The sequence below is a fragment of the Aquarana catesbeiana genome, linkage group LG09 (genome assembly GCF_042186555.1).
Source record: "Aquarana catesbeiana isolate 2022-GZ linkage group LG09, ASM4218655v1, whole genome shotgun sequence".
In the NCBI taxonomy this organism is placed as follows: Eukaryota; Metazoa; Chordata; class Amphibia; order Anura; family Ranidae; genus Aquarana; species Aquarana catesbeiana.
Window position 1 is genome coordinate 229,625,797 of NC_133332.1, and position 25,243 is coordinate 229,651,039.

Genomic DNA, 25,243 nt, shown 5'->3' on the forward strand with positions numbered 1-25,243 from the left:
AGATAGCGGCCCCCCTCCTGAACCGTACCAGGCCACATGACCTCAACATTGGGAGGGTGCTTTGGGGTAGCCCCCCCAAAACACCTTGTCCCCATGTTGATGAGGACAAGGGCCTCATCCCCACAACCCTGGCCAGTGGTTGTGGGGGTCTGCGGGCGGGGGGCTTATCGGAATCTGGAAGCCCCCTTTAACGGCCCACCCCCTGTGTGAAATGGTAAGGGTTGTACCCCTACCATTTCACTAAAAAACTGTCAAAAATGTTAAAAATGACCAGACAGTTTTTGACAATTCCTTTATTTAAATGCTTCTTCTTTCTTCTATCTCCCTTCATCTTCTTCTGGATTTTCTGGTTCTTCCTCCGATGTTCTCATCCAGCATCTCCTCCGCGGCGTCTTCTTCCCTTCTTCTCCTCGGGCCGCTCCGCATCCATGGCATGGAGGGAGGCTCCCGCTCTTCTCTTCATCTTCTTCTCTTCATCTTCTTCTCTTCGTCTTCTTTTCAGGCCGCTCCGCATCCATGCATGGAGGGAGGCTCCCGCTGTGTGACGCTTCTCCTCTTCTGACGGTTCTTAAATAATGGGGGGTGGGGCCACCCTGTGACCCCGCCCCCCTCTGACGCACGGTGACTTGACGGGACTTCCCTGTGGCATCACGGGGAATGCCACAGGCAAGTCCTGTCATGTCCCCGTGCGTCAGAGGGGGGCGAGGTCACCGGGTGGCCCTGCCCCCATTATTTAAGTACCGTCAGAAGAGGAGAAGCGTCACACAGTGGGAGCCTCCCTCCATGCATTGATGCGGAGACAAGAAGATGAAGAGCGGGAGCCTCCCTCCATGCCATGGATGCGGAGCAGTCCGAGGAGAAGAAGGGAAGAAGATGCCGCGGAGGAGATGCTGGACGAGAACACTGGAGGAAGAACCAAAAGAAGAAGATGAAGGAAGAAGGAAGAAGCATTTAAATAAAGGAAACGTCAAAAACTGTCTCTTGTCATTTTTAACGTTTTTGACAGTTTTTTAGTGAAATGGTAGGGGTTTTGTACCCCCTTACCATTTCACACAGGGGGGAGGGCCAGGATCTGGGGGTCCCCTTGTTAAAGGGGGATTCCAGATTCCGATAAGCCCCCCGCCCGCAGACCCCCACAACCACCGGCCAGGGTTGTGGGGCTGTGGCCCTTGTCCTCATCAACATGGGGACAAGGTGTTTTGGTTAGCTACCCCAAAGCAACCTCCGAATGTTGAGGGCATGTGGCCTGGTACGGTTCAGGAGGGGGGGCACTCTCTCGTCCCCCCTCTTTTCCTGCGGCCTGCCAGGTTGCGTGCTCGGATAAGGGTCTGGTATGGAATTTTGGGGGGACCCCACGCCGTTTTTTTTAAATTTTGGTGCGGGGTTCCCCTTAATCTCCATACCAGACCTGAAGGGCCTGGTATGGAATTTAGGGGGACCCCCACGTCATTTTTTTTTAAATTTTGGCCGGGGTTCCCCTTAATATCCATACCAGACCTGAAGGGCCTGGTATGGAATTTAGGGGGACCCCCATGTCATTTTTTTTTTAATTTTGGCCGGTGTTCCCCTTAATATCCATAGCAGACCTGAAGGGCCTGGTATGGAATTTAGGGGGACCCCCACGTCATTTTTTATTTTTTTGGTTCGGGGCTCCCCTGTGGGGAATTCCCATGCTGTTTTTATCAATGAACTTCTATGTGTATTGTCGGACCGGCAATGCATTAATAGCCGCGAGTAGTTTTAAATGACTTTTTTTCCTTTGAAATGTCATTTTGCTGTCAGACTGTTCTAAACATGGGAAACATACGCCCCTTTACAGGCATACTATAGACACCCCCCAGGTATGAAATTTAAAGGGATATTACACTTTTATTGTTTCACTTTAAGCATTATTAAAATCACTGCTCCCGAAAAAACGGCCGTTTTTAAAACTTTTTTTGCATTGATCCAGGACCCAGGTCCCCAAACACTTTTTATGACAATAACTTGCATATAAGCCTTTAAAATGAGCACTTTTGATTATTCATGTTCGTGTCCCATAGACTTTAACGGTGTTCGCGTGTTCAAACAAATTTTTTACCTGTTCGCATGTTCTGGTGCGAACCGAACAGGGGGTGTTCGGCTCATCCCTACTCATGAGGTAACATCTCCCAGCCGTGTACCAAAAAGCCCAGCAAGCCTAATATCAATTGGCCAACCATATATAGAGCACGGCCTCAACCTCATACATAATTCGATAGCCTAATGCCGTGTACACACGACCGGACTTTTCCGCATCAAAGGTCCGATGGAGCAAATCCATCGGTCATTCCGAATGTGTGGGAGCTTCATCTGACCTTTTCTGTCGAAAAATCTGACGGACTTTAGAAATAGAACATGTTTCAAATCTTTCCAACAAACTCGAATCCTATCGAAAAATCAGTTCGTCTGTATGCTAGTCCGACGGACCAAAAACGATACAAGGGCAGCTATTGGCTACTGGCTATGAACTTCCTTATTCTAGTCCGGTCATACGTCATCACGTTCGAATCAGTCGGACTTTGGTGTGATCGTGTGTAGGCAAGTCCGTTTCGTCGGAACTCCGTTGTGAAGTCCTTCGGAGTTGAGTCTGACGAAAAGTCCGGTCATGTGTACACGGCATAACACACATTTGAAGGCAAGTTAATCTAATTTGTAAATGATGCTAACAAAACATGTAAATATCCCCAACTAAAGGGATTAAAGCCGCATATAAACTGCATATGTAGTAAAAAACTGTCCTCATCTAATAAAAGTCCTTTAAATGATGCATAGATTAGATCTTGTCTTCATAAAGTACCGAAGAAATCAACCTGATATCAATCGGCCAACCGTGTTAAAGGAACGGCCTCCACCCTCATACACCATGTGATTGCCTAAAACATCTTAATGGCAAGTTAATCTAATTATGAATTATCTACTTGTAGATGATATTTAAACGATGTGTAGATGTCTCCAACTAAGAGGATGCAATGTGCATATAGATACAAGTAAAATAAGAGATTATCCTTATCTAATAAAACCCTGCCCAGTACTTAGACAAGCAGGTTCGATGTTAATCCATCAATCATGTCCCAAAGACAGCCTTAATCCCCATACACCATGCAATCAGCTAACACATTATCGTAACAAAAGGATCTAATGTTTAGGACTACTGATGGTGAAATAAAAAGGTTAAACCATGTGTATAAATAATCATTAATAGATCACTCATAGTAATGGGAAACATCCTATTCGAAGTTTAGTTCTAACGGAATTCTCGTATGTAAAGAAAAGATTCAAAATACTTTGCGCTTGCAAAGCACTCTGAATCTGTCACCTCCACTTTTAGGTACAACAATCTTCTCAATCCCCTGGATATAAAGGCTGGATGTGTCTTTGAAATGAACTAAATTACAATGTTTGGCTACATTGGTGGGTCTGTTCTTTTCAATGTCATATAAGTGGTCATATAGCCGATCTTTCAATCGGCATGTGGTACGGCCCACATATTGAATATGACAGACTTCACATGTAATTAAATATACCAAGAACTGGGTGTTGCAATTAATAAACGATGAAATGTCAAAAGTTTTGCCATTGGTGCGAGACTGCACACGCTTGCCCTTTTTAATGTAACAACAGTAATTACAACTTTTAATGCCACATTTAAAATTTCCTTTAAAATGCAACCAGTGGGATCCCGATCGTTTATGTGAAAAAAGACTGGGAGAAAGGGAACTACCTAACGTAGGTGCTCTTTGGGATACCGACCTAATGCCATTAGAGAGAATCTCATGATAGGCGGGAGTATTAAGTAAAATTGGAAGATATTTGGCTGCTGTACTTTTTATCTTAGTAAAGGTATAGAGAAAATTGGGATATTATTAGAGGACAGTGAGAATTTGTGGTTCTTACGTTTTTTCTTATTTACGCCATCCAAAAGTAAAGATTTTCTGGGGATAACACTAGCAGCAAGGAAGGCTTTATTAACTTTTTTGTCTGAATACCCCCGTCTTTGAATCTCTGGCTCATATCTGTGGCTTCTCTCATGAAGCCATCAGATGTGCTACAAAGGCGTTTTAATCTGAGAAACTGTCCATAGGGCACCCCTCGAATGGTGTGCCCTGGATGGGCAGAATCGGCTCTCAAAAGAGCATTCCCTGCCGTGGGTTTTCGAAATAAACCAGTGACTATTATGCCATCAGTTCCTGTTAATTTGACATCAAGAAATTCTATGGCGGTAACCCGAAGGTCACCAGTGAATCTCAGATTCAGGGTATTGTCGTTCAAAAACAAAAGCCACTGATCTAGGTTAGCATCCTCATCAGATGTAATAAACAAAAGATCGTCAATATAGCGGCAGAAAAATACGGTATTGAGGCAACGGGGGCTATTATGTCCAAAGATGCGGGTCCTCTCCCACCAACCCATGTATAGGTTGACTAATGAGGGTGAAAACTTTACCCCCATAGAGGCACCGCATCTCTGGAGATAATAGCCCCCGTCAAACATAAAAAAATTGTGACTCAAAAGATAATCAAAAGACTATATATATTTATATATTGTATCATAATTATCTCCGATTGTAATACTTCTACTTTCTTTTTGGATGATATCAAAATATCAATGAGTTTGAAAGAGCATATGTTGAGGGTGTCTGTCCACTCTTTCTTTAGGCTCTCATCGAACAACTCTGAGGTGGGGAACTTTTTAATCCTCAAACCTTGTGGAATTTGTGCCAGAGAAATATATTCTGTCAGAAAGCTAATGTCCCAATATGACCTGATCTCTTTGGCCATTAGGTGTTCCAGCTTCCTAAACTGGCGTATTAATGAAACTCCATCATCGTCGGTAGATTGAAGCATATGTGTCTGCAGTCTCACTCAGGGGATTGTTTGATGGTGCCATAAGGGTTCTGCTGTATCCAGTTTCTGCTGTGGATGGAGTTGATGTAGTATTATCCTTGAATAGGCTGGCTTCTGTTTAAACCACTGAGAAATCTAGAAATTCTAGATGAGGGGAGTCAAACAAATGAATGATAGAACTCCGAGCTGGTGAACCATGTGTTAGCAAAGTCCAGAAATCAAGGTAGGGAAGGAAGGATATCACCGCTCCAGGAGGACAAACAAGTAGTGAACCTCTCTCTCAGTTCAGGAGCCACAGGGGGTTGGCAAATTGCTAGTAGCAATGAAACAGGAAATGCGTCTGGACAGCCGCACTCTGAAGAAATTGCCTTTTTATTAAAAAAATCACATCAAACTCAAAAATACATGCCACAGCAGATGGGGGAGCTGACTTGTTTCGCATTAACAGTAGTGCTTACTCATGGCTGACAATCACAGAACAAAAGATCGAATAAATACTTTTTCCAGTTGTCCAGAGAACAATGAGATATGGCTCCGTCAGTGGCCTAGAGGAGGTGTAATAATCAAAAGAATGTGGTCAAAATTAAATGTAATACTAATATACACTCACCAGACAATTTATTAGGTACACCTTTCTAGTATCGGGTTGGACTCAATTTTGCCTTAATTGCCTTAATTCTTTGTGGCACAAATTTAACAAGGTGTTGGAAATATTCCTCAGAGATTTTGGTCCATATTGACATGATAGCATCACACAGTTGCTGCAGATTTGTCAGCTGCATATCTGTGATGCAAATCTCCTGTTCCATCACATCCCCAAAGGTGCTCTATTGGATTGAGATCTGGTGACTGTAGAGGCTTTGTGTCATGGTGCATTATCCTGTTGGAAGGAGCCATCAGAAGATGGGTACACTGTAGTCATAAAGGGATGGACATGGTCAGCAACAATACTCAGGTAAGCCGTGGCTTTTAAACAATGCTCACTTGGTACTAAGCGGCCCACAGTGTGCCAAGAAAATATTGCCCACATCATTACACCACCACCACCAGCCCGAACTGTTGATACAATGTAGGATGGATCCATACTTTCATGTTGTTTACGCCAAATTCTGATCCTACCATCTGAATATCACAGCTAAAAATTCAGCAAGTTGTCTTCACCACGTCTAGATGCCTAAATGCATTGAGTTGCTGCCATGTGATTGGCTGATTAGCAATTTGTGTCACCAAGCAATTGAACAGGTGTACCTAATGAAGTGGCTGGTGAGTGTATATTGCAGCCTCACACTCCTGTGGTAACTGCATTCACTTTTTTAAGTATTTTAACCACTTAAGGGCCGAGCCTATTTTTCAGACTCGATGTTTACAAGTTAAAATCAGTTATTTTATTTGCTAGAAATTTACTTAGAACCCCCAAACATTATATATATATATTTTTTTGAGACACCTTAGAAAATAAAAATGGCGGTCGTTGCAATACTTTGTGTCACACCATATTTGCGCAGTGGTCTTACAAGCGCACTTTTTCTGGAAAAAATACAGTTTTTTAAATTAAAAAAAAAAGACAACAGTAAAGTTAGCCCATTTTTTTATATTGTGAAAGATAATGTTACGCCGAGTTAATCGATACCCAACATGCCATGCTTCAAAATTGCGCCTGCTCGTGGGATGGTGACAAACTTCTACCCTTAAAAATCTTCATAGGTGAAGTTTAAAAATTTCTACAGGTTACTAGTTTTGAGTTACAGAGGAGGTTTAGGGCTAGAATTATTGCTCTTGCTCTAACGATCGCGGCGATACCTCACACGTGTGGTTTGAACACCATTTTCATATGCAGGTGCGACTTACGTATGCGTTCGCTTCTGCGTGCGAGCTCTGCGAGACGGTGCATTTACATTTTTATTTATTTTTTCCTTATTTATTTTACTTTTTATTTTTTATTTTGACACTGTCCTTTAAAAAAAAAATTGGGTCACTTTAATACCTATTACAAGGAATGTAAATATCCCTTGTAATAGAAAAAAAAGCATGACATGACCTCTTAAATATGAGATCTGAGTCAAAAAGTCCTCAGATTTACACTAAAATGTCATTTGAAAAAAAAAAAAATCCCCTTTAAGAGCATTGGGCAGAAGTCAGATACTATGGAACCGAACAGGGGCCATCTTCCCCTCACTCGGCATCCAGTAAGCGGAGGAGACGACCGGAGTGTGGCGGGAGGGGGCGAATCTGCTGATGAGACCACTTTTATCCTAAAGAGGACAGTCTGCCGTTTTTAAAAATACCAGGGTTACGGCATCTAGCTGCTGCCATAACAACGGTATTTAATGTCAAAGTAGCGACATATAACGACGGCGGCTGGTCCTTAAGTAGTTACATTTTACTTGCCCCTTTTTTTTTATATTTCACCTAGAGTTTCTGCCAGTATAATGCCCTGTACACACAGTTGGATTTTCCGATGGAAAATGTGTGATAGGACCTTGTTGTCGGAAATTCTGACCGTGTGTAGGCTCCATCACACATTTTCCATCGGATTTTCCGACACACAAAGTTTGAGAGCAGGATATAAAATTTTCCGACAACAAAATCCGTTGTCGGAAATTCCGATCGTGTGTACACAAATCCGACGGACAAAGTGCCACGCATGCTCAGAATAAATAAAGAGATGAAAGCTATTGGCCACTGCCCCGTTTATAGTCCCGACGTACGTGTTTTACGTCACAGCGTTTAGAACTATCGGATTTTCCAACAACTTTGTGTGACCGTATGTATGCAAGACAAGTTTGAGCCAACATCAGTCGGAAAAAATCCTAGGATTTCGTTGTCGGAATGTCCGAACAAAGTCCGACCGTGTGTACGGGGCATAAGTCTTTCTGTCCTAGGGTGACAACACTCACTTGCTGCACCGTATTCATTGAGGAACAATGTTTTTACTCTAGGCTGCTTTCCCACTGTGGACTAAAAACACCTCTCCTATAATCATCTCCATTACACATAGAAGCAGTAATTTGTAGTTCATAAAAGATGACTGAGAAGCTGATCACATGCATTACAAAGACAAACGGTTTCAGGCAGGATTAACAGGTATTTCTCTGTAGCTGTAGAAAATGTACTTGGCCTTTATAAAAAAGAAAACTAGTACAGTCATTGCACCTAATGATTTGTTTTTTTCTTAGGTTTAGATGAACTTTAGGCCCCTTGAACACAGGGGATCAAGAATTGTAATTACATGCCCCTGTTAAGCAGGGGCTGAAAAATTGGGCCTTAGGTGCTGGTGCCACAACACTGCATCCCCTCACAGATACTCTAGTTGGAACGCAGAAACGAGCCCTGCTGCAAACTATTGCATCAAAAATTGTAATTACACGCCCCTGTTAAACAGGGGCTGAAAAATTGGGCCTTAGGCACTGGTAGCGGTGCCCAGAACCAAAAATTTTCTTACAAGCTATCAGCGTGATCATTGAGGAGGAAGAGGAAAATTACTCAGGATAGTCACTCAGCATCAGCATAGGCAGTCTTTGAAGGGATCTGAGATTTCAAAAAAAATTATTTGTTACATCAGCATCAGGTGCTTGGTAGCTGGTGGTGATCCAAGACTGATTCATTTTTATGAAGGTCAGTCGATCGACCGAGTCGGTGGACAGACGCACCCTGTGATCGGTTACAAAGCCTCCAGCAGCACTGAATGTGCGTTCCGAAAGAACGCTGGATGCAGGACAGGCCAGTAGCTCAATTGCATACTGTGCAAGCTCTGGCCAGTGATCCATCCTCAAGACCCAGTAACCCAGAGGGTTTTCGGTGGGAAAGGTGTCCAAGTCAGATCTTGCCCCTAGGTATTCCTGCACCATATAAAACAGACGCTGACGATGGTTGCTGGAACCGATCATACCTTGGGGCTGCTGACTAAAAAGTTGTCTGAACGCATCGGTCAGATGGCCACCTTCTCTACCGCTCCTTCTTTGACTGACTGAAGCCTCAGCAACACGTTGTCCAGAAACAGGAGTTTGTAACCTCCCAGTCTCTGGGAATGCGTTGCACAGACCTTTCTGCAAGGCCTCCCGAAGATGTTTCATCCTCTGCTCCCTCTGCGACGGCAAGATAAGGTCCGCAACCTTACCCTTGTAATGTGGATCAAGCCAGCCAGTAATGGTCCTTCTCCTTGATACCACAAATACGAGGATCTTTACGCAGGCTTTGCAGGATCAGGAAGGCCATGCAGCATAGGTTTGCTGAAGCATTCGGTCCGGAGTCCTCTGGGTCACTAAGGACAACATGGTCCGCAGCCACCTCCTCCCAGCCATGTACAAATCCATGTGTTTCTTGGGACTGATCCCTTAAAGACTGATGCTGAGTGCCAGGCTCCACCTCCATACTGACACAATCCTCCTCCTCCTCGTCCTCTTCCTGTGTGATCGGCGGGCACGCAGGAACACTGTCTAGATAAAGGGGGCCTTGAGACCTAAGGAAGTCCTCCTCTTCCTGCCTCTGTTCTGCCTCAAGTGCCCTGTCCATTATTCCACGCAGCGTGTGCTCCAACAGGTGGACAAGGGGGACAGTGTCACTGATGCATGCACTGTCACTGCTCACCATCCTCGTGGCCTCCTTAAATGGTGACAGGACAGTGCATGCATCCCTAATCATGGCCCACTGGCGTGGGGAAAAAAAAAACTCCCCTGACCCTGTCCTGGTGCCATAGTCGCACAGGTACTCATTGATGGCCCTCTGCTGTGTGTGCAGCCGCTGAAGCATGACCAACGTTGAGTTCCACCTGGTGGGCATGTCACAGATTAGGCGGTTCTTGGGCAGGTTAAAGTCCTTTTGGAGGTCTGCCAGCCGAGTACTGGCATTATATGACCAGCGAAAATGCACACAGACTTTCCTGGCCTGCCTCAGGACATCCTTTAAGCCCGGGTACCTGCCCAAGAACCGCTGCACCACCAAGTTAAGAACGTGAGCCAAACAGGGCACATGGGTCATTTGTCTCTGTCGGAGGGCAGAGAGGAGGTTGGTGCCATTGTCGCAAACCACCATTCCTGCCTTAAGTTGGCATGGCATCAACCACCTCTGAACCTGCCCCTGCAGAGCTGACAGAACCTCTGCCCCAGTATGGCTCCCTTCCCCCAAGCACACCAGCTCAAGCACCGCATGGCATCTTTTGGCCTGCATACTTGCGTAGCCGCTTGAACGGCTAAGGAGCACCGCTGGTTCTGAGGACAAAGCACAGGAAGAGGCCATGGAGGAAGAAGAAGACGAGGGGGTGGAGGAGAGAGGTGTGTCAGAATCATTAGTAGTGGCATTTTGGAGGCGTGGTGGTGGAACAACCTCCAACACTACTGCACCTTGTCCTGCATCCTTCCAGCTGCCAGCAGAGTCACCCAATGCGTGGTGAAACTTAGGTAACGTCCCTGTCCATGCCTGCTGGACCATGAGTCAGTAGTAATATGCACCTTACTGCTGACCGCCCTGTCCAGCGAGGCATGGACATTGCCTTCCACATGCCGGTAGAGAGCCAGAATAGCCTTCTGTGAGAAAAAGTGGCGTTTGGGTACCTGCCACTGAGGAACCGCACATTCCACAAACTCACGGAAGGGGGCAGAGTCTACCAACTGAAAAGGCAGCAGTTGAAGTGCTAGCAATTTTGCCAAGCTAGCATTCAACCGCTGGGCATGTGGATGGCTGGGAGCGAACTTCTTTTGGCGGTGCAGCAGCTGGGGCAGGGAAATTTGCCTGGTACAATCTGACGTCGGGGTACCGAAAGCAGATTGCCCACAAGTACTTGGCTGTGACACACCTAATTCTACACCTTCATTCCGCTCAGTGCAGGTCTCAGAGAGGACTGAAGGTATAGTGGGGTTGGAGATCCTAACTAATGAGGAGCAAGGAGAGGTCCTTTTTGTTCTTTGGTGTGGGTCTTTTAGATATGCTTGCCAACGAACTGCATGGCAGGTCAACATATGTCTGGTCAAGCATGTGGTGCCCAAGCGGGAGATGTTTTGGCCACGCGAGATACGCTTGAGACATATGTTGCAAATAGCAGCGGTGCCATCTGATGCACTCGTCTCAAAAAAGGCACACACCAAAGAACTTTTGGAATAACGCGCAGAGACAGCAGCGCCCTGCACATGCGGAGCTTTGGGGTGTGATGCAGTCAGTGTGCTGCCCTTAGGCTGGCCCCTGGAGGGCATCCTGCCTCGTTGGTGGTGTGCCTCCTCCTCCTCCTCCTCTCTCCTATCAGGCACCCACGTTGAGTAAGTGACCTCATCATCCCTTCCCTCCTCATCACTGGAGCAAACCTGGCAGTATGCTGCAGCAGGGGGAGCATGACTGCCAGACTGCTGTCCTTCTTGGGCACCCCCTATGTCCGTGCTCTAGTTACTGCCTTCATGTAGCTCAGTATCATCATCAGAGCCTTCTAAACGCTGGGCATCCTCCTGGAGCATGTACCCAACACTGTGATCAAACAGCTCGAGGGACTCCTCAGGAGGACATGGTGGGGCTAGGGAAGGAGTCACTGATGCCATTGAGCCAAGGGAAGAGGCCGCGTTGGCAGATGCTTTGCCAGACAAAGTATATATATATACTTTGATATATATATAGATATATATATATCTATAGATAGATAGATAGACTGATACAGCTAGCAAAATCAACTGCCTGCCTGTAGTATGAGAACACCACCAACCTTCTACAGGTAGCTTTAGCTGAGCACTGTGCAGAGTTCGCAAAAAACTAACTTGTAGCTTATTTAGCTGCCTGCGGTAGTGATAGGATCAGGAAAACACCACCAACCTTCTACAAGTAGCTTTAGCTGAACATTGTGCAGAGCTCGCACTACACTAACTTGTAGTTTTAGCTGAACACTGTGCAGAGCTCGCAAAAAACTAACTTGTAGCTTATTTAGCTGCCTGCTGTAGTGATAGGATCAGGAAAACACCACCAACCTTCTACAGGTAGCTTTAGGTTAACACTGTGCAGAGCTCGCAAAAAACTAACTTGTAGCTTATTTAGCTGCCTGCGGTAGTGATAGGATCAGGAAAACACCAGCAACCTTCTACAGGTAGCTTTAGGTGAACACTGTGCAGAGCTTGCAAAAAACTAACTTGTAGCTTATTTAGCTGCCTGGGGTAGTGATAGGATCAGGAAAACACCACCAACCTTCTACAGGTAGCTTTAGATGAACACTGTGCAGAGCTCGCAAAAAATAACTTGTAGCTTATTTAGCTGCCTGCGGTAGTGATAGGATCAGGAAAACACCACCAACCTTCTACAGGTAGCTTTAGCTGAACACTGTTCAGAGGACGCACTACACTAACTTGTAGCTTTAGCTGAACACTGTGCAGAGGTTGCACTACACTAACTTGTAGTTTTAGCTGATCACAGTGGGGAGGACGCACTACACTAACTTGTAGCTTTAGCTGAACACTGTGCAGAGGTCGCACTACAGTAACTTGTAGTTTTAGCTGAACACTGTTTAGAGGATGCACTACACTAACTTGTAGCTTTATCTGAACACTGTGCAGAGGTCGCACTACACTAACTTGTAGTTTTAGCTGAACACTGTGAAGAAGACGCACTACACTAACTTGTAGCTTATTTAGCTGCCTGTGGTAGTGATAGGATCAGGAAAACACCACCAACCTTCTACAGGTAGCTTTAGCTGAACACTGTTCAGAGGACGCACTACACTAACTTGTAGCTTTAACTGAACACTGTGCAGAGGTTGCACTACACTAACTTGTAGTTTTAGCTGAACACTGTGAGGAGGATGCACTACACTAACTTGTAGCTTTAGCTGAACACTGTGCAGAGGTCGCACTACAGTAACTTGTAGTTTTAGCTGAACACTGTTTAGAGGATGCACTACACTAACTTGTAGCTTTATCTGAACACTGTGCAGAGGTCGCACTACACTAACTTGTAGTTTTAGCTGAACACTGTGAAGAGGACACACTACACTAACTTGTAGCTTATTTAGCTGCCTGCGGTAGTGATAGGATCAGGAAAACACCACCGACCTTCTACAGGTAGCTTTAGCTGAACACTGTGCAGAGCTCGCACTACACTAACTTGTAGTTTTAGCTGAACACTGTGAGGAGGATGCACTACACTAACTTGTAGTTTTAGCTGAACACTGTTCAGAGGACGCACTGCACTAACTTGTAGCTTTAGCTGAACACTGTGCAGAGGTTGCACTACACTAACTTGTAGTTTTAGCTGAACACTGTGAGGAGGACGCACTACACTAACTTGTAGCTTTAGCTGTACACTGTGCAGAGGTCACACTGCACTAATTTGTAGTTTTAGCTGAACACTGTGAGGAGGACGCACTACACTAACTTGTAGCTTTAGCTGAACACTGTGAGGAGGGCGCACTACCCTAACTTGTAGCTTTAGCTGAACACTGTGCAGAGGTCACACTAAACTAACTTGTAGCTTTAGCTGAACACTGTGAGGAGGACGCACTACACTAACTTGTAGTTTTAACTGAACACTGTGCAGAGGTCACACTAAACTAACTTGTAGCTTTAACTGAACACTGTGAGGAGGACGCACTACACTAACTGTAAATAGTCTAGCTGCCTGACTGTGGTACTAATAGGATCAAAAGAACACCAGCAATTTTTTTCAGGTAGCTGTAAATACTGTAACAAGACAAGCCTGCCTGTCAGTAGGATCTAGCTAAACTGAATACAGTGAATACAGTGTGTATATATATATATATATATATATATATATATATATACGCAACACCTGGGATGCATATATATACACAATATACTGTAAGTGCAGCTAACTCACTGACTGTCCTGCCTAATCTATCTAACTTAAATCAAATGACACTGTCTCTCTGTCTATCTCTTTCAACGCCGGAACACACACTACACAGGGCCGCCATGCAGGTGGCCTTATATAGTGTGGGGCGTGTACTAAATCCCCTGAGCCATAATTGGCCAAAGCCTCCCTGGCTTTGGCCAATTACGGCTCTCTGTTCAGACGGCGCTGTCATTGGCCAAGCATGCGGGTCATAGTGCATGCTTGGCCAATCATCAGCCAGCAATGCACTGCGATGCCGCAGTGAATTATGGGCCGTGACGCGCCACACGAATTTGGCGCGAACGGCCCATATCGTTCGCAATTCGGCGAACGGGCGAACAGACGATGTTCGAGTCGAACATGGGTTCGACTCGAACACGAAGCTCATTCCTAGCCAGGATGCATGCTTTGCAGGTAGGCACATCCATATGCAAAGGGGCCTTAAGGCCCGTACACACCATTCGAAAATCGGAAGTAAAATTTAGTCCGGCAAACGATCTGCCGATTTTCGGATCGTTAGTATGGTGCTTTTGACAGCCGACTACGAATTTTCGGACGACAAAAACTATGTGCAGCTGTATGTGCAGGCTAAAAAATGTTATTGTACGTGAAGACAACGTCTGATTTTCGTATAGTTAGACCAGTTTTCGTCAAAAAAAAATCATAAGATCAAGACTACGCATGCTCAGAAATGAAAGAACACATAGATAACAATTCAACACATGACGTCACTTCTGAAGTTGAATTCTGTCGTACGAGAATTTTCATATGAAAGTAACCTCTTCACTTTCGACATGTGACTAGCATGCAACAAAAAACGGATGAAAATTAGTCCGATAATCTGATTGTGTGTACAAGGCTTTAAAGTGGAGTTCCACCCTAGAATGGAACTTGTGCTTTATGTGCTGGTGACCCCCTGAGTTGCCACATTTTGCATGTAATTTTTTTTGGGGGGGGAGCAGGTACCCTGTTTTTACAGGCACCCAGCTCCCACTTCCTCCCCTGGCACCATAGCGCCGGACGGAAGATGCAGATCACCTCTCCTCCCTCCATCCCTCCCTTCTGGTCCCCGAAGATTGCCTGGTGTCTGATTTATTAAAAGTCAGCAGCTACACTTTTTGTATCTGCTGACTTTTAAATGGGTGGAACTCCGCTTTAATGTCAATTATCATCCTTCCAGTAATATTGATTGAATGAAACTATTTCAGTGCTAAAGAATTCATTACTAGCCCGAAATTGATGTCACACGAACCTGAGGAGCCATAATGGTGAAACATATGTTGGAGTGGGGATCTGTTACTTCCAGGTCCTGTGTGACATCATTTCCAGGCTGGTTAGTCAGAACGAGGCTTGGACCGCACATAGGGTTGCCATCTGTGCGGGAATGACCTGGACAGCCTGGGTTTTGACAGCTGTGTTCACCCGACACCCGGACACAGCAGCAATGCATAGGATCTGCTCTAGACCAGTCCCAGGCTCCAGATCACCAGCCACCCCCTGCCTGTGTGTCAGAATAGATTCTCTCTCAGACTCTGTGCGATCTCTCCCACCAGCAGACCCCCCCTCAGAGACCCTGCTAGCTCTGAGTCCCTTAAATATCAGACAGTACCTGCCTCCCCGCCCACTTTATATTAGCAGCATAATAGACCTCCCCCGGGTGACTTGTCCTCCCCCCATATATACAGTCCCCCCATATATACAGTCCCCCCATCCATTATCCATATATACAGTCCTCCCCCCATATATACAGTCCCCCCCATATATACAGTTCTCCCCCATGCGCAATCCATATATACAGTCCTCCCCCATATATACAGTCCCACCCCATACACCATCTATATATACAGTTCTCACCGGGTAACACCATCCACTGCTCTACTGACACAGTCCACTGCTCTACTGACACCGTCCACTGCCCTACTGACACCGTCCACTGCCCTTCTGACACCTGTCCTCTGCTCTACTGACATCGTCCTCTGCTCTACTGACACCATCCACTGCCCTACTGACAGCATCCACTGCTCTACTGACACCATCCACTGCTCTACTGACACCATCCACTGCTCTGCTGACACCATCCACTGCTCTACTGATACCATCCACTGCTCTACTGACACCTGTCCTCTGCTCTACTGACACCGTCCACTACCCTACTGACACCGTCCACTGCCCTACTGACACCGTCCTCTGCTCTATTGACACCATCCTCTGCTCTACTGACACCATCCACTGCTCTACTGACACTGTCCTCTGTCCTACTGACACCTGTCCTCTGCTCTACTGACATCATCCACTGCTCTACTGACACTGTCCTCTGCCCTACTGTCACCTGTCCTCTGCTCTACTGACACCGTCCACTGCCCTACTGACACCGTCCACTGCACTACTGACACCAGTCCTCTGCTCTACTGACACCATCCACTGCTCTACTGACACCGTCCACTGCCCCACTGACACTTGTCCTCTGCTCTACTGACACCGTCCACTGCCCTACTGACACCTGTCCACTGGTCTACTGACACCATCCACTGCCCTACTGACTCCGTCCTCTGCTTTACTGACACCATCCTCTGCTCTAATGACACAGTCCACTGCACTACTGACACCTGTCCTCTGCTCTACTGACACCGCCCACTGCTCTACTGACACCATCCACTGCTCTACTGACACGTCCACTTCTCTACTGACACCGTCCTCTGCTCTACTGACACCGTCCTCTGCGCTACTGACACCTTCCACTGCCCTACTGACACCGTCCTCTGCTCTACTGACACCGCCCACTGCCCTACTGACACCGCCCACTGCCCTACTGACACCATCCACTGCCCTACTAACACTGTCCACTGCCCTACTGACACCGTCCACTGACCTACTGACACCGTCCTCAGCTCTACTGACAACGTCCTCTGCTCTCCTGACACCATCCTCTGCCATACTGACACCGTCCTCTGCTCTACTGACACCGTCCACTGCCTTACTGACACTGTCCACTGCTCTACTGACAACGTCCACTGCCCTACTGACCCCGTCCTCTGCTCTACTGACACCATTCAATGCCCTACTAACACCGTCCACTGCCCTAATGACACCGTCCTCTGCTCTACTGACACCATCCACTGATCTTCTGACACCGTCCACTGCTCTACTGGCTGACAGTGTCAGCAGTATTTTAACTGAAATTTCTTTTATTAATCAAATCATATTTTATGGGTACACTAATGCTTTTGTTTTATTTAACCATGCCCCTTTAAGTCTTCCCCACTGTTAATGCAATTTGGCCACAGCCACTGTTCATCGTAGCACACCTCATTACTACTCTCTTTGGGTAACCCAAGATATTTTACAATCCTATAGCGTGTACTACAAAAAAATTGCTGTGCACCACAAAAGTGTTTGTGTTTGGCTTGAAGAAAAGGTGGCAACCCTAACCTCACACCAGATCTGGAGAAGCCATTTGATATCTGCACAAGCTATACACACCAGTGCCGGTGCATGTGCACTAATACATGTGAGTGCAATTCTTATTTGTCATGTTTTTAACACCAATTACAAATAGAATACTACATTATGTTACTTTTTAATATTGCTTCCTGCGGAAGAATTTTCTCTATGAGATTTCTACTCCAATGGAGGAATGAAGTGGAGCTTCTCATCAGAGGGATCCCAGCTATTTTGTGGTTTCCCAAGCCTATTTTGACCTACCTGTAAACACCTGGTGAGTGTACATCCACCATTTGAGCACTAGCGGTGAAGACTTATGCCCCGTACACACGATCGGACTTTCCGACAACAAAACCGTGGAATTTTCTTTGAAGGGTGTTGGCTCCAACTTGTCTTGCACACACAATTCTGAATGTAGTGACGTACTAGACATACTACGTGGTTTTTCAGCTCTTTAGAGCTACCCTTTGGGCTACTTCTGCTAATTTTGTGTTAGTAGAAGTTTTGTGAGTGTTGATTTGCACTTTTCTTTTCGCATTTTTCATTTCTTGCTTTTCAGTTTGTTTCTGAATGGCAGTTCGTCAACCAGACATCGAAGGAGATAACTTGTTATTTATTATTGGCCTTGGAGTTATTGCTTTGACATTATTTTTTTGGTTGAATAATGATTTGGAATATTTTCTATATTTTTGATGCATAGAATGCACTTTTTGGTTATGTTCTATTGGCAGATAGCATGTCTAATTTTATTTGTTTTCTTTTCTTTTAAGCACTTTAAAAAAATTGTGGAGAATAATACTTGGCTATGTGTTTTACTTCAAATGACAGTTTGGGAGTAGGCAGTTACATTTTAAAAAATACAATGTAAAATTAACAATGGACACCAACATAGTTGTATCTTTGATCTTAAATACTACGGGATAATAATGTTGTGGTAACTAAAAAAAACCCATAATAATATTATTCTTGATATCACTAGGAAAAAAAGCCTTTGAAAATTTGTTTGCAATAACTCCATCAGTATCACCAGCAAAGCAGCTTCATTATTATTCCATTAAAGAAGAAAAGAATTGTGTGCTGCATTTGGAGATTTCGGAATTTGCCACGTCACGAATGTTCATTCTCCATTACAAACTCTAGGTTACAAGACCGTCCGCTTCTCGCTCGTTCTTGCTTCCGAGCATACATGTTTGTACTTTGGACTTTTGTCTGACGGAGTTGTGTACACACAATCGGAAAATCTGACAACAAATATTTGTTGGCGGAAGGTCCGACAACAAATGTCCGATGGAGCATACACACAGTCGAACTTACCGCCAACAAGCTCACATCCAACATTTTTTTTCCCGGAAAATCCGATCGTGTGTACGTGACATAGGAGTATCTAATCACCAAGCGCTGAGCAAACAGCGGAGGGAGACCGTAGTTGTCAGATTGTGCCTCGCTGTTGCGGGGAGGTTTTACAGTGTGCTGAAGGTCCGGTTTTGTGTGTGTTGCAGGGCGGGTTTGGTATGTTGAACGGTGGGTTGCAACACAGACAAAACCCACTCTTCAACACAGCCACAACCCGCCCTGCAACAGCGAGACACAATCTGACAACTAGGATCTTCCTCCACTGTTTGCATAGCTTTCAATTGTGTCTGTCAAATGGTATCTCCCGTCGAAAAATGCCTTCTACGATGTGCGCATGCGTCATGGTGACATCACGCCAGCTGATCGGGAAATAAGCCGGAGTGGACTTCCGTACTGTGCATGCACGGGCGCTTTTCGACAGAGGACACTATTCGATGGAATACCAGCTGTCTTTTATTTTTTTTGACAGCTGTGAGCAGAGAACAGCTCTGCACTTGTTACATGAATCCTGGAAATGCCAGATTAAGATCATGAGGGGGGTTGAATCGAGATTGCGATTATTAGTTTATTGTTAGGTGCTGTTTTTCACATTTTATTTATGTATATGAGTGCCACCTTTTACATTTTTTATTTTGCATAGTAGAGGTGTTTAGTTCACCTATAAAGGGGCAGCCACATTTTTTTTTATTTTAGGGCACCACACACTGGTATTGTATTTGTATTATATGATTGCATCATCAAAGTCTAAGTAGCAATTGATTGAAAATTCATTACTTACCAGGTTAGTAACAGCAGCATTATGCAGCAAAAAAATAGAAAAACAGGCCATTTCCTTGAACAGGCTGTGCACACTGCAAAAGCAAAGATAGGGAGATGAGATTAAACAAGTTAAGCAGGAATAAGCACAATGCAAAGATGTTTCATGAATGTTTTTGGAGTATTAGAATCGCAAGATTTTGTTTGTTAAAGCAATTTTTTTTTTTTTTTTTAGCTGATGTCCTCTTTACCATTTTTACATGCCTACCCAAGAAACCTAACATATATTACTAGCTTGCATTTTCAATCAACTATGTTACCTTCAAGCTCTGTGTCATATCTTCTTATCTCTTCTGTGTTCTTCTCAGTGTATTTACCGTAAAAGTGGTAGGTGGTGGCATGAAATATCTGCAGCCAACCCATTCAGCCAACCCATTCAGTTTAAAGGGGTTGTAAAGGTTCCTTTTTTTAAAAAAAATAACAAACATGTCATACTTACCTCCACTGTGCAGCTCGTTTTGCACAGAGTGGTCCCAATCCTCATCTTCTGGGGCCCCTCGGCGGCTGTCTCGGCTCCTCCCCGCATCAGCTAACCCCCGTTATGGGAAGCGCTCTCCTAAGGGGGTTAGCTTGCGGGCACGCTCCCGTGATACAGTGATATATAGCCGCCGACTGTATCACTTGGCCCCGCCCCCCCGGCACGCCGCGTCATTTATTTGATTGAAAGCAGCGGGAGCCAATGAATGAGCCAGGAAGAGCCTAGAAGCTCGGTTGAGAAGCCAGCGCGTTCACGACGTAGGACTTTCGAGGGCTCAGGTGAGTAAACTGGGGGGCTGCTAATCGTTGGATGTTTTTTCACCTTAATGCATATGCATTAAGGTGAAAAAACATGTACCCTTACAACCCCTTTAAAACAGAAATGAAAGGCAAAATACTTTTTGTATAGATATTAAAAAAAACATTGTTCGAAAGGTTTCTTTTGGGGATTACGATTTCTTCCATGAGATCTAGCTGTACCTTGTGAAAAGCGAGTTATTAGAGGCATTGGAGGAATCTGAGTCCCTAATTTCCTCACAGGACCACGATCACGTGGCGATGTTATACGTCAAGTCACGGGTCCTCTTTGGCGCCATATTCGCGCCACCATACACCTCTCTGTTATCCCCATGCCCTATTATAAAAGGGGATGCACATGGCCACATGACCCCGATTACATGACCCACGATCATGTGATGCTGCTATACGCCACTTAACTTGGCTTTTTGGTGCCATATTCACACAGCCCCCCCCTTTGTTATTCCCATACCCCTATATAAGAAGGAATGCACATGGGTTTGGGCCACACACAGAGAGGAAAGCTGCACACACTGGTACAGTGTTGAAGGGTAAGTCATTCTTTTGATTAGCTACCCTAGCATACCACTTTGTGACATTTCTTTTTAACCACTTGACCACTGGGCACTTAAACCCCCTTCCTAACCAGACCAATTTTCAGCTTTCGGTGCTCTCACACTTTGAATGACAATTACTCAGTCATACAATACTGTACCCATATGAAATTTTTGTCCTTTTTTTCACACAAATAGAGCTTTCTTTTGGTGGTATTTAATCACCGTTGGGTTTTTTATTTTTTGCGCTATAAAAGAAAAAAGACTGAAAATTTGGTAAAAAAATGAATTTTTTTTGTTTCTGTTATAAAATTTAGCAAATTAGTCATTTTTCTTCGTAAATTTTGGCCAAAATTTATACTGCTACATATCTTTGGTAAAAATAAGTACAACTTGGTGTATATTATTTGGTCTTTGTGAATGTTAGAGAGTCCAAATGCTATGGTGCCAATCTCTGAAAATTGATCACACCTGAAGTACTGACGGCCTATCTAATTTCTTGAGACCCTAACATGTCAGAAAAGTACAAATACCCCCCAAATGACCCCTATTTGGAAAGAAGACATTCCAAGGTATTTAGAAAGATGCATGGTGAGTTTTTTTGAAATTGTCATCTTTTCCCACAATTCTTTGCAAAATCAAGATTTTGTTTTTTCTTTTTTTTTTTCACAAAATTGTCATATTAGAAGGTTATTTCTCACACACAGCATATGCATACCACAAATTACACCCCAAAACACATTCTGCTATTACTCCCGAGTACGGTGATACCACATGTGTGAGACTTTTACACAGCGTGGCCACATACAGAGGCCCAACATGCACGGAGCACCTCCAGGCGTTCTGGAGCACCCAGGCCAATTCTTATATTTCTCTCCTACATGTAAAAATAATAATTTATTTGCTAGAAAATTAAATAGAACCCCAAAACATTATATATATATTTTTTTTTAGCAAAGACCCTAGAGAATACAATGGCGGTTGTTGCAACTTTTTATCTCGCACGGTATTTGCGCAGCAATTTTTCGAACGCGTTTTTTTTGGAAAAAAAACAGTTTTGTGCTTTAAAAAAAAATAAAACAGTAAAGTTAGCCCAATGTTTTTGCATAATGTGAAAGATGAAGTTACGCCGAGTAAATAGATACCTAACATGTCACCCTTCAAAATTGCACACTCTCGTGGAATGGTGCCAAACGTCGCTACTTAAAAATCTCCATAGGTGACGCTTTAAAATTTTTTACTGGTTACATGTTTTGAGTTACAGAGAAGGTCTAGGGCCAAACTTATTGCTCTCGCTCCAACGTTCGCAGTGATACCTCACATGTGTGGTTTGAACACCGTTTTCATATGTGGGCGGGACTTATGTATGTGTTCGCTTCTGCATGCGAGCAAACGGACATGGGCGCTTTAAACATTTTTTTTTTTTTTATTGTTTATTTTACTTTATTTATTTTAGTTTGACACTTTTTCCCCCCCAAAAAAAATTTTGATCACTTTTATTTCTATTACAAGGAATGTAAACATCCTTGTAATAGGAATATGGCATGACAGGTCCTCTTTACAGTGACATATGGGGTCAATAAGACCTCACATCTCACCTCTAGGCTGGGAAGCCTGAAATAAAAAAAAAAAAAAAACGATCTTGGCTTCGATCGTAGCGGTGAGTCGGTAGAAGCACCGGAGGGTGGCGGGAAGGGGGGGCGTCCCCTCTCGCCTCCCGTAAGAACGATCAAGCAGTGTAACAGCCACTATGATCATTCTTATGGTGTAGGAAATTGCCGGCTGAAAAAGCTGATATCTGAATGATGCCTGTAGCTGCACTCATCATTCAGATATCCCCGCTCAAAGTCAAGGACGTCATATGACTGTGGGCGGGAACTGGTTAAAAATTGCGGGGTATTGCAGAGTATTGCGGAGTAGTGCAGGGTATATTGCAGAGTATTGCTGGGCATATTGCAGAGTATTGTGGGGTATATTGCAGAGTAGTGCCGTGTATATTGCAGAGTATTGCGGGGTATAATGCAGAGTATTGCGGGGTATTATGCAGAGTATTGCGGGGTATTATGCAGAGTATTGCAGGGTATTATGCAGAGTATTGCAGGGTATTATGCAGAGTATTGCAGGGTATTATGCAGAGTATTTCGGGGTATTATGCAGAGTATTTCGGGGTATTATGCAGAGTATTGCAGGGTATTATGCAGAGTATTGCAGGGTATTATGCAGAGTATTATGCAGAGTATTTCGGGGTATTATGCAGAGTATTGCAGGGTATTATGCAGAGTATTTCGGGGTATTATGCAGAGTATTTCGGGGTATTATGCAGAGTATTGCAGGGTATTATGCAGAGTATTTCAGGGTATTATGCAGAGTATTGCAGGGTATTATGCAGAGTATTTCAGGGTATTATGCAGAGTATTGCAGGGTATTATGCAGAGTATTGCGGGGTATTATGCAGAGTATTGCGGGGTATTATGCAGAGTATTGCAGGGTATTATGCAGAGTATTGCAGGGTATTATGCAGAGTATTTCAGGGTATTATGCAGAGTATTGCAGGGTATTATGCAGAGTATTTCAGGGTATTATGCAGAGTATTGCAGGGTATTATGCAAAGTATTTCAGGGTATTATGCAGAGTATTGCGAGGTATTATGCAGAGTATTGCGGGGTATTATGCAGAGTATTGCGGGGTATTATGCAGAGTATTTCAGGGTATTATGCAGAGTATTGCAGGGTATTATGCAGAGTATTATGCAGAGTATTGCAGGGTATTATGCAGAGTATTGCGAGGTATATTGCAGGGATGGCTGAGCATGGAGGGATGGATGGATGTGACTGCAATTGTCACTGAGCACCGCTGTGGGCACTACACATGCAGCCCACAGCGGTGCTGCCATCCGATCCCTCCCCCTCTCCCCTCGCACTGTACCGATCGGTACAGAGAGGGGCGGGAGGAACCGGCGTCATAACATGATGCCGGTCTGTTGACATGTGATCGCTCCGTCATTTGACGGAGCGATCACATGGTAAACGGCCGCGATCAGCGGCCGTTTACCGTGATCCGTGATGCGCCGGGTCCTCTGGACCCGGCGGTCACGGAAGTACTCGGGTGCGCGCCCCAGGGGGCGCGCGAGAGCAGTATTCTGGGAGGACGTCCCACGGACGTCCACCCAGAACTAGCCGACCGCGCTGCAGCCGTCTTTCGGCTATGGCCCGGTCGGCAAGTGGTTAATTTAAATTTTCCCCTGCTTATGTGGCAACACTGGTTTGAGCCCTAACAAAAGGTCTCCCCTTGTGGGATAAGTGCATTATTTACATATTCAGGTGGGTCCTCACGTCTTCCTTTTTGTCTTTTTCTTGTCAGTTGTGCCTGCATTTAGGCGTCTTTTTTATCTATATGCTAAGTACTTAGTGGGTTGCTATACCCCCTCTCTCTTAGACATGCCACCAGCCTCTATACTTAAGGGGATTGTGTACTCACCCATCCAATACATTGGCTCTGTACCTATGGGCTATTTCTTGATACTATTGGTAAGTAACACTCATACAGGGGCGGACTGACCATTGAGCCACTCGGGCACTGCCCAAGGGCCCTGGGCCACTAGGGGGCCCCATCAGGGTTGCCAGCCTCAGTAAAACCAGGGACAGTATGGACCAGGGACAGCCAATAGACAGTATAGACCTGGGACAGCCAATAGAAACATGTCTGTGTACACTGTGTGTACATATATGTGTATACTATGTGGCCCCATAATCTCTGATTGCCTGGGGGCCCCATAATCTCCTATTTCCCGGGGGCCCCATGAGTTGTCAGTCCGCCCCTGCACTCATATATACCTTTTGTATCTTTTTTGTATTGTACTCCACTATATATACCCTGTTTAAGGGGTTAATACCTAATTATAGATTTTGTTTATTTTCAGATACTGTGCTGAAAACATTTATAGTGGGAATCTGTGACCACTTACCTCTATGTGTGATCTATATTCTAATATTTCTACATGATTGTTATATATCAGGTGAGAGCTATTCTAGTATAAACCGCTTTGATTTGAGGATTTTTCTATAGCAGCACCCTAGTCCATAATGCATATGTTTCTTATAGTTACATAGTAGGTGAGGTTGAAAAAAAGTCCATCAAGTCCAACCTACGTGTGTGATTATATATCAGTATTACATTGTATTTCCCTGTATGTTGTGGTCATTCAGGTGCTTATCTAATAGTTTCTTGAAACTATCAATGCCCCCCCGCTGAGACCACAGCCTGTGGAAGGGAATTCCACATTTTTGCCGCTCTTATAGTAAAGAACCCTCTACGTAGTTTAAGGTTAAACCTCTTTTCTTCTAATTTTAATGAGTGGCCACGAGTCTTGTTAAACTCTCTTCTGCGAAAAAGTTTTATTCCTATTGTGGGGTCACCAGTACGGTATTTGTATATTGAAATCATATCCCCTGGTCATACCATGTTCATACACTGCTTCCATTTATGCTTGTGTACCTTCAAATGTTAGATGATGTATATGCATTCATCGTTTTTAATGTTCATCATGGATCTTGCTACTTTTTATGGATGTACAAACTGATTGCAGTGTAATTGTTTTTGTTTTTTACCTATGCTGTTAACCAGGCT

At 44.6% G+C, this 25,243-nt stretch overlaps 1 protein-coding gene across 2 annotated transcripts in view; it reads right to left on the reverse strand.

Moving 5' to 3' along the window:
- Window positions 1-25,243, reverse strand: part of LOC141108363 (histo-blood group ABO system transferase-like) — a 357,971-nt gene that overhangs the window by 225,025 nt on the left and 107,703 nt on the right. For both annotated transcript variants that reach the window (XM_073599920.1, XM_073599919.1), the window contains exon 2: window positions 19,252-19,324. In XM_073599920.1, coding sequence (XP_073456021.1) covers window positions 19,252-19,324 — 73 coding nt within the window. The remainder of the gene's footprint in view (window positions 1-19,251; window positions 19,325-25,243) is intronic.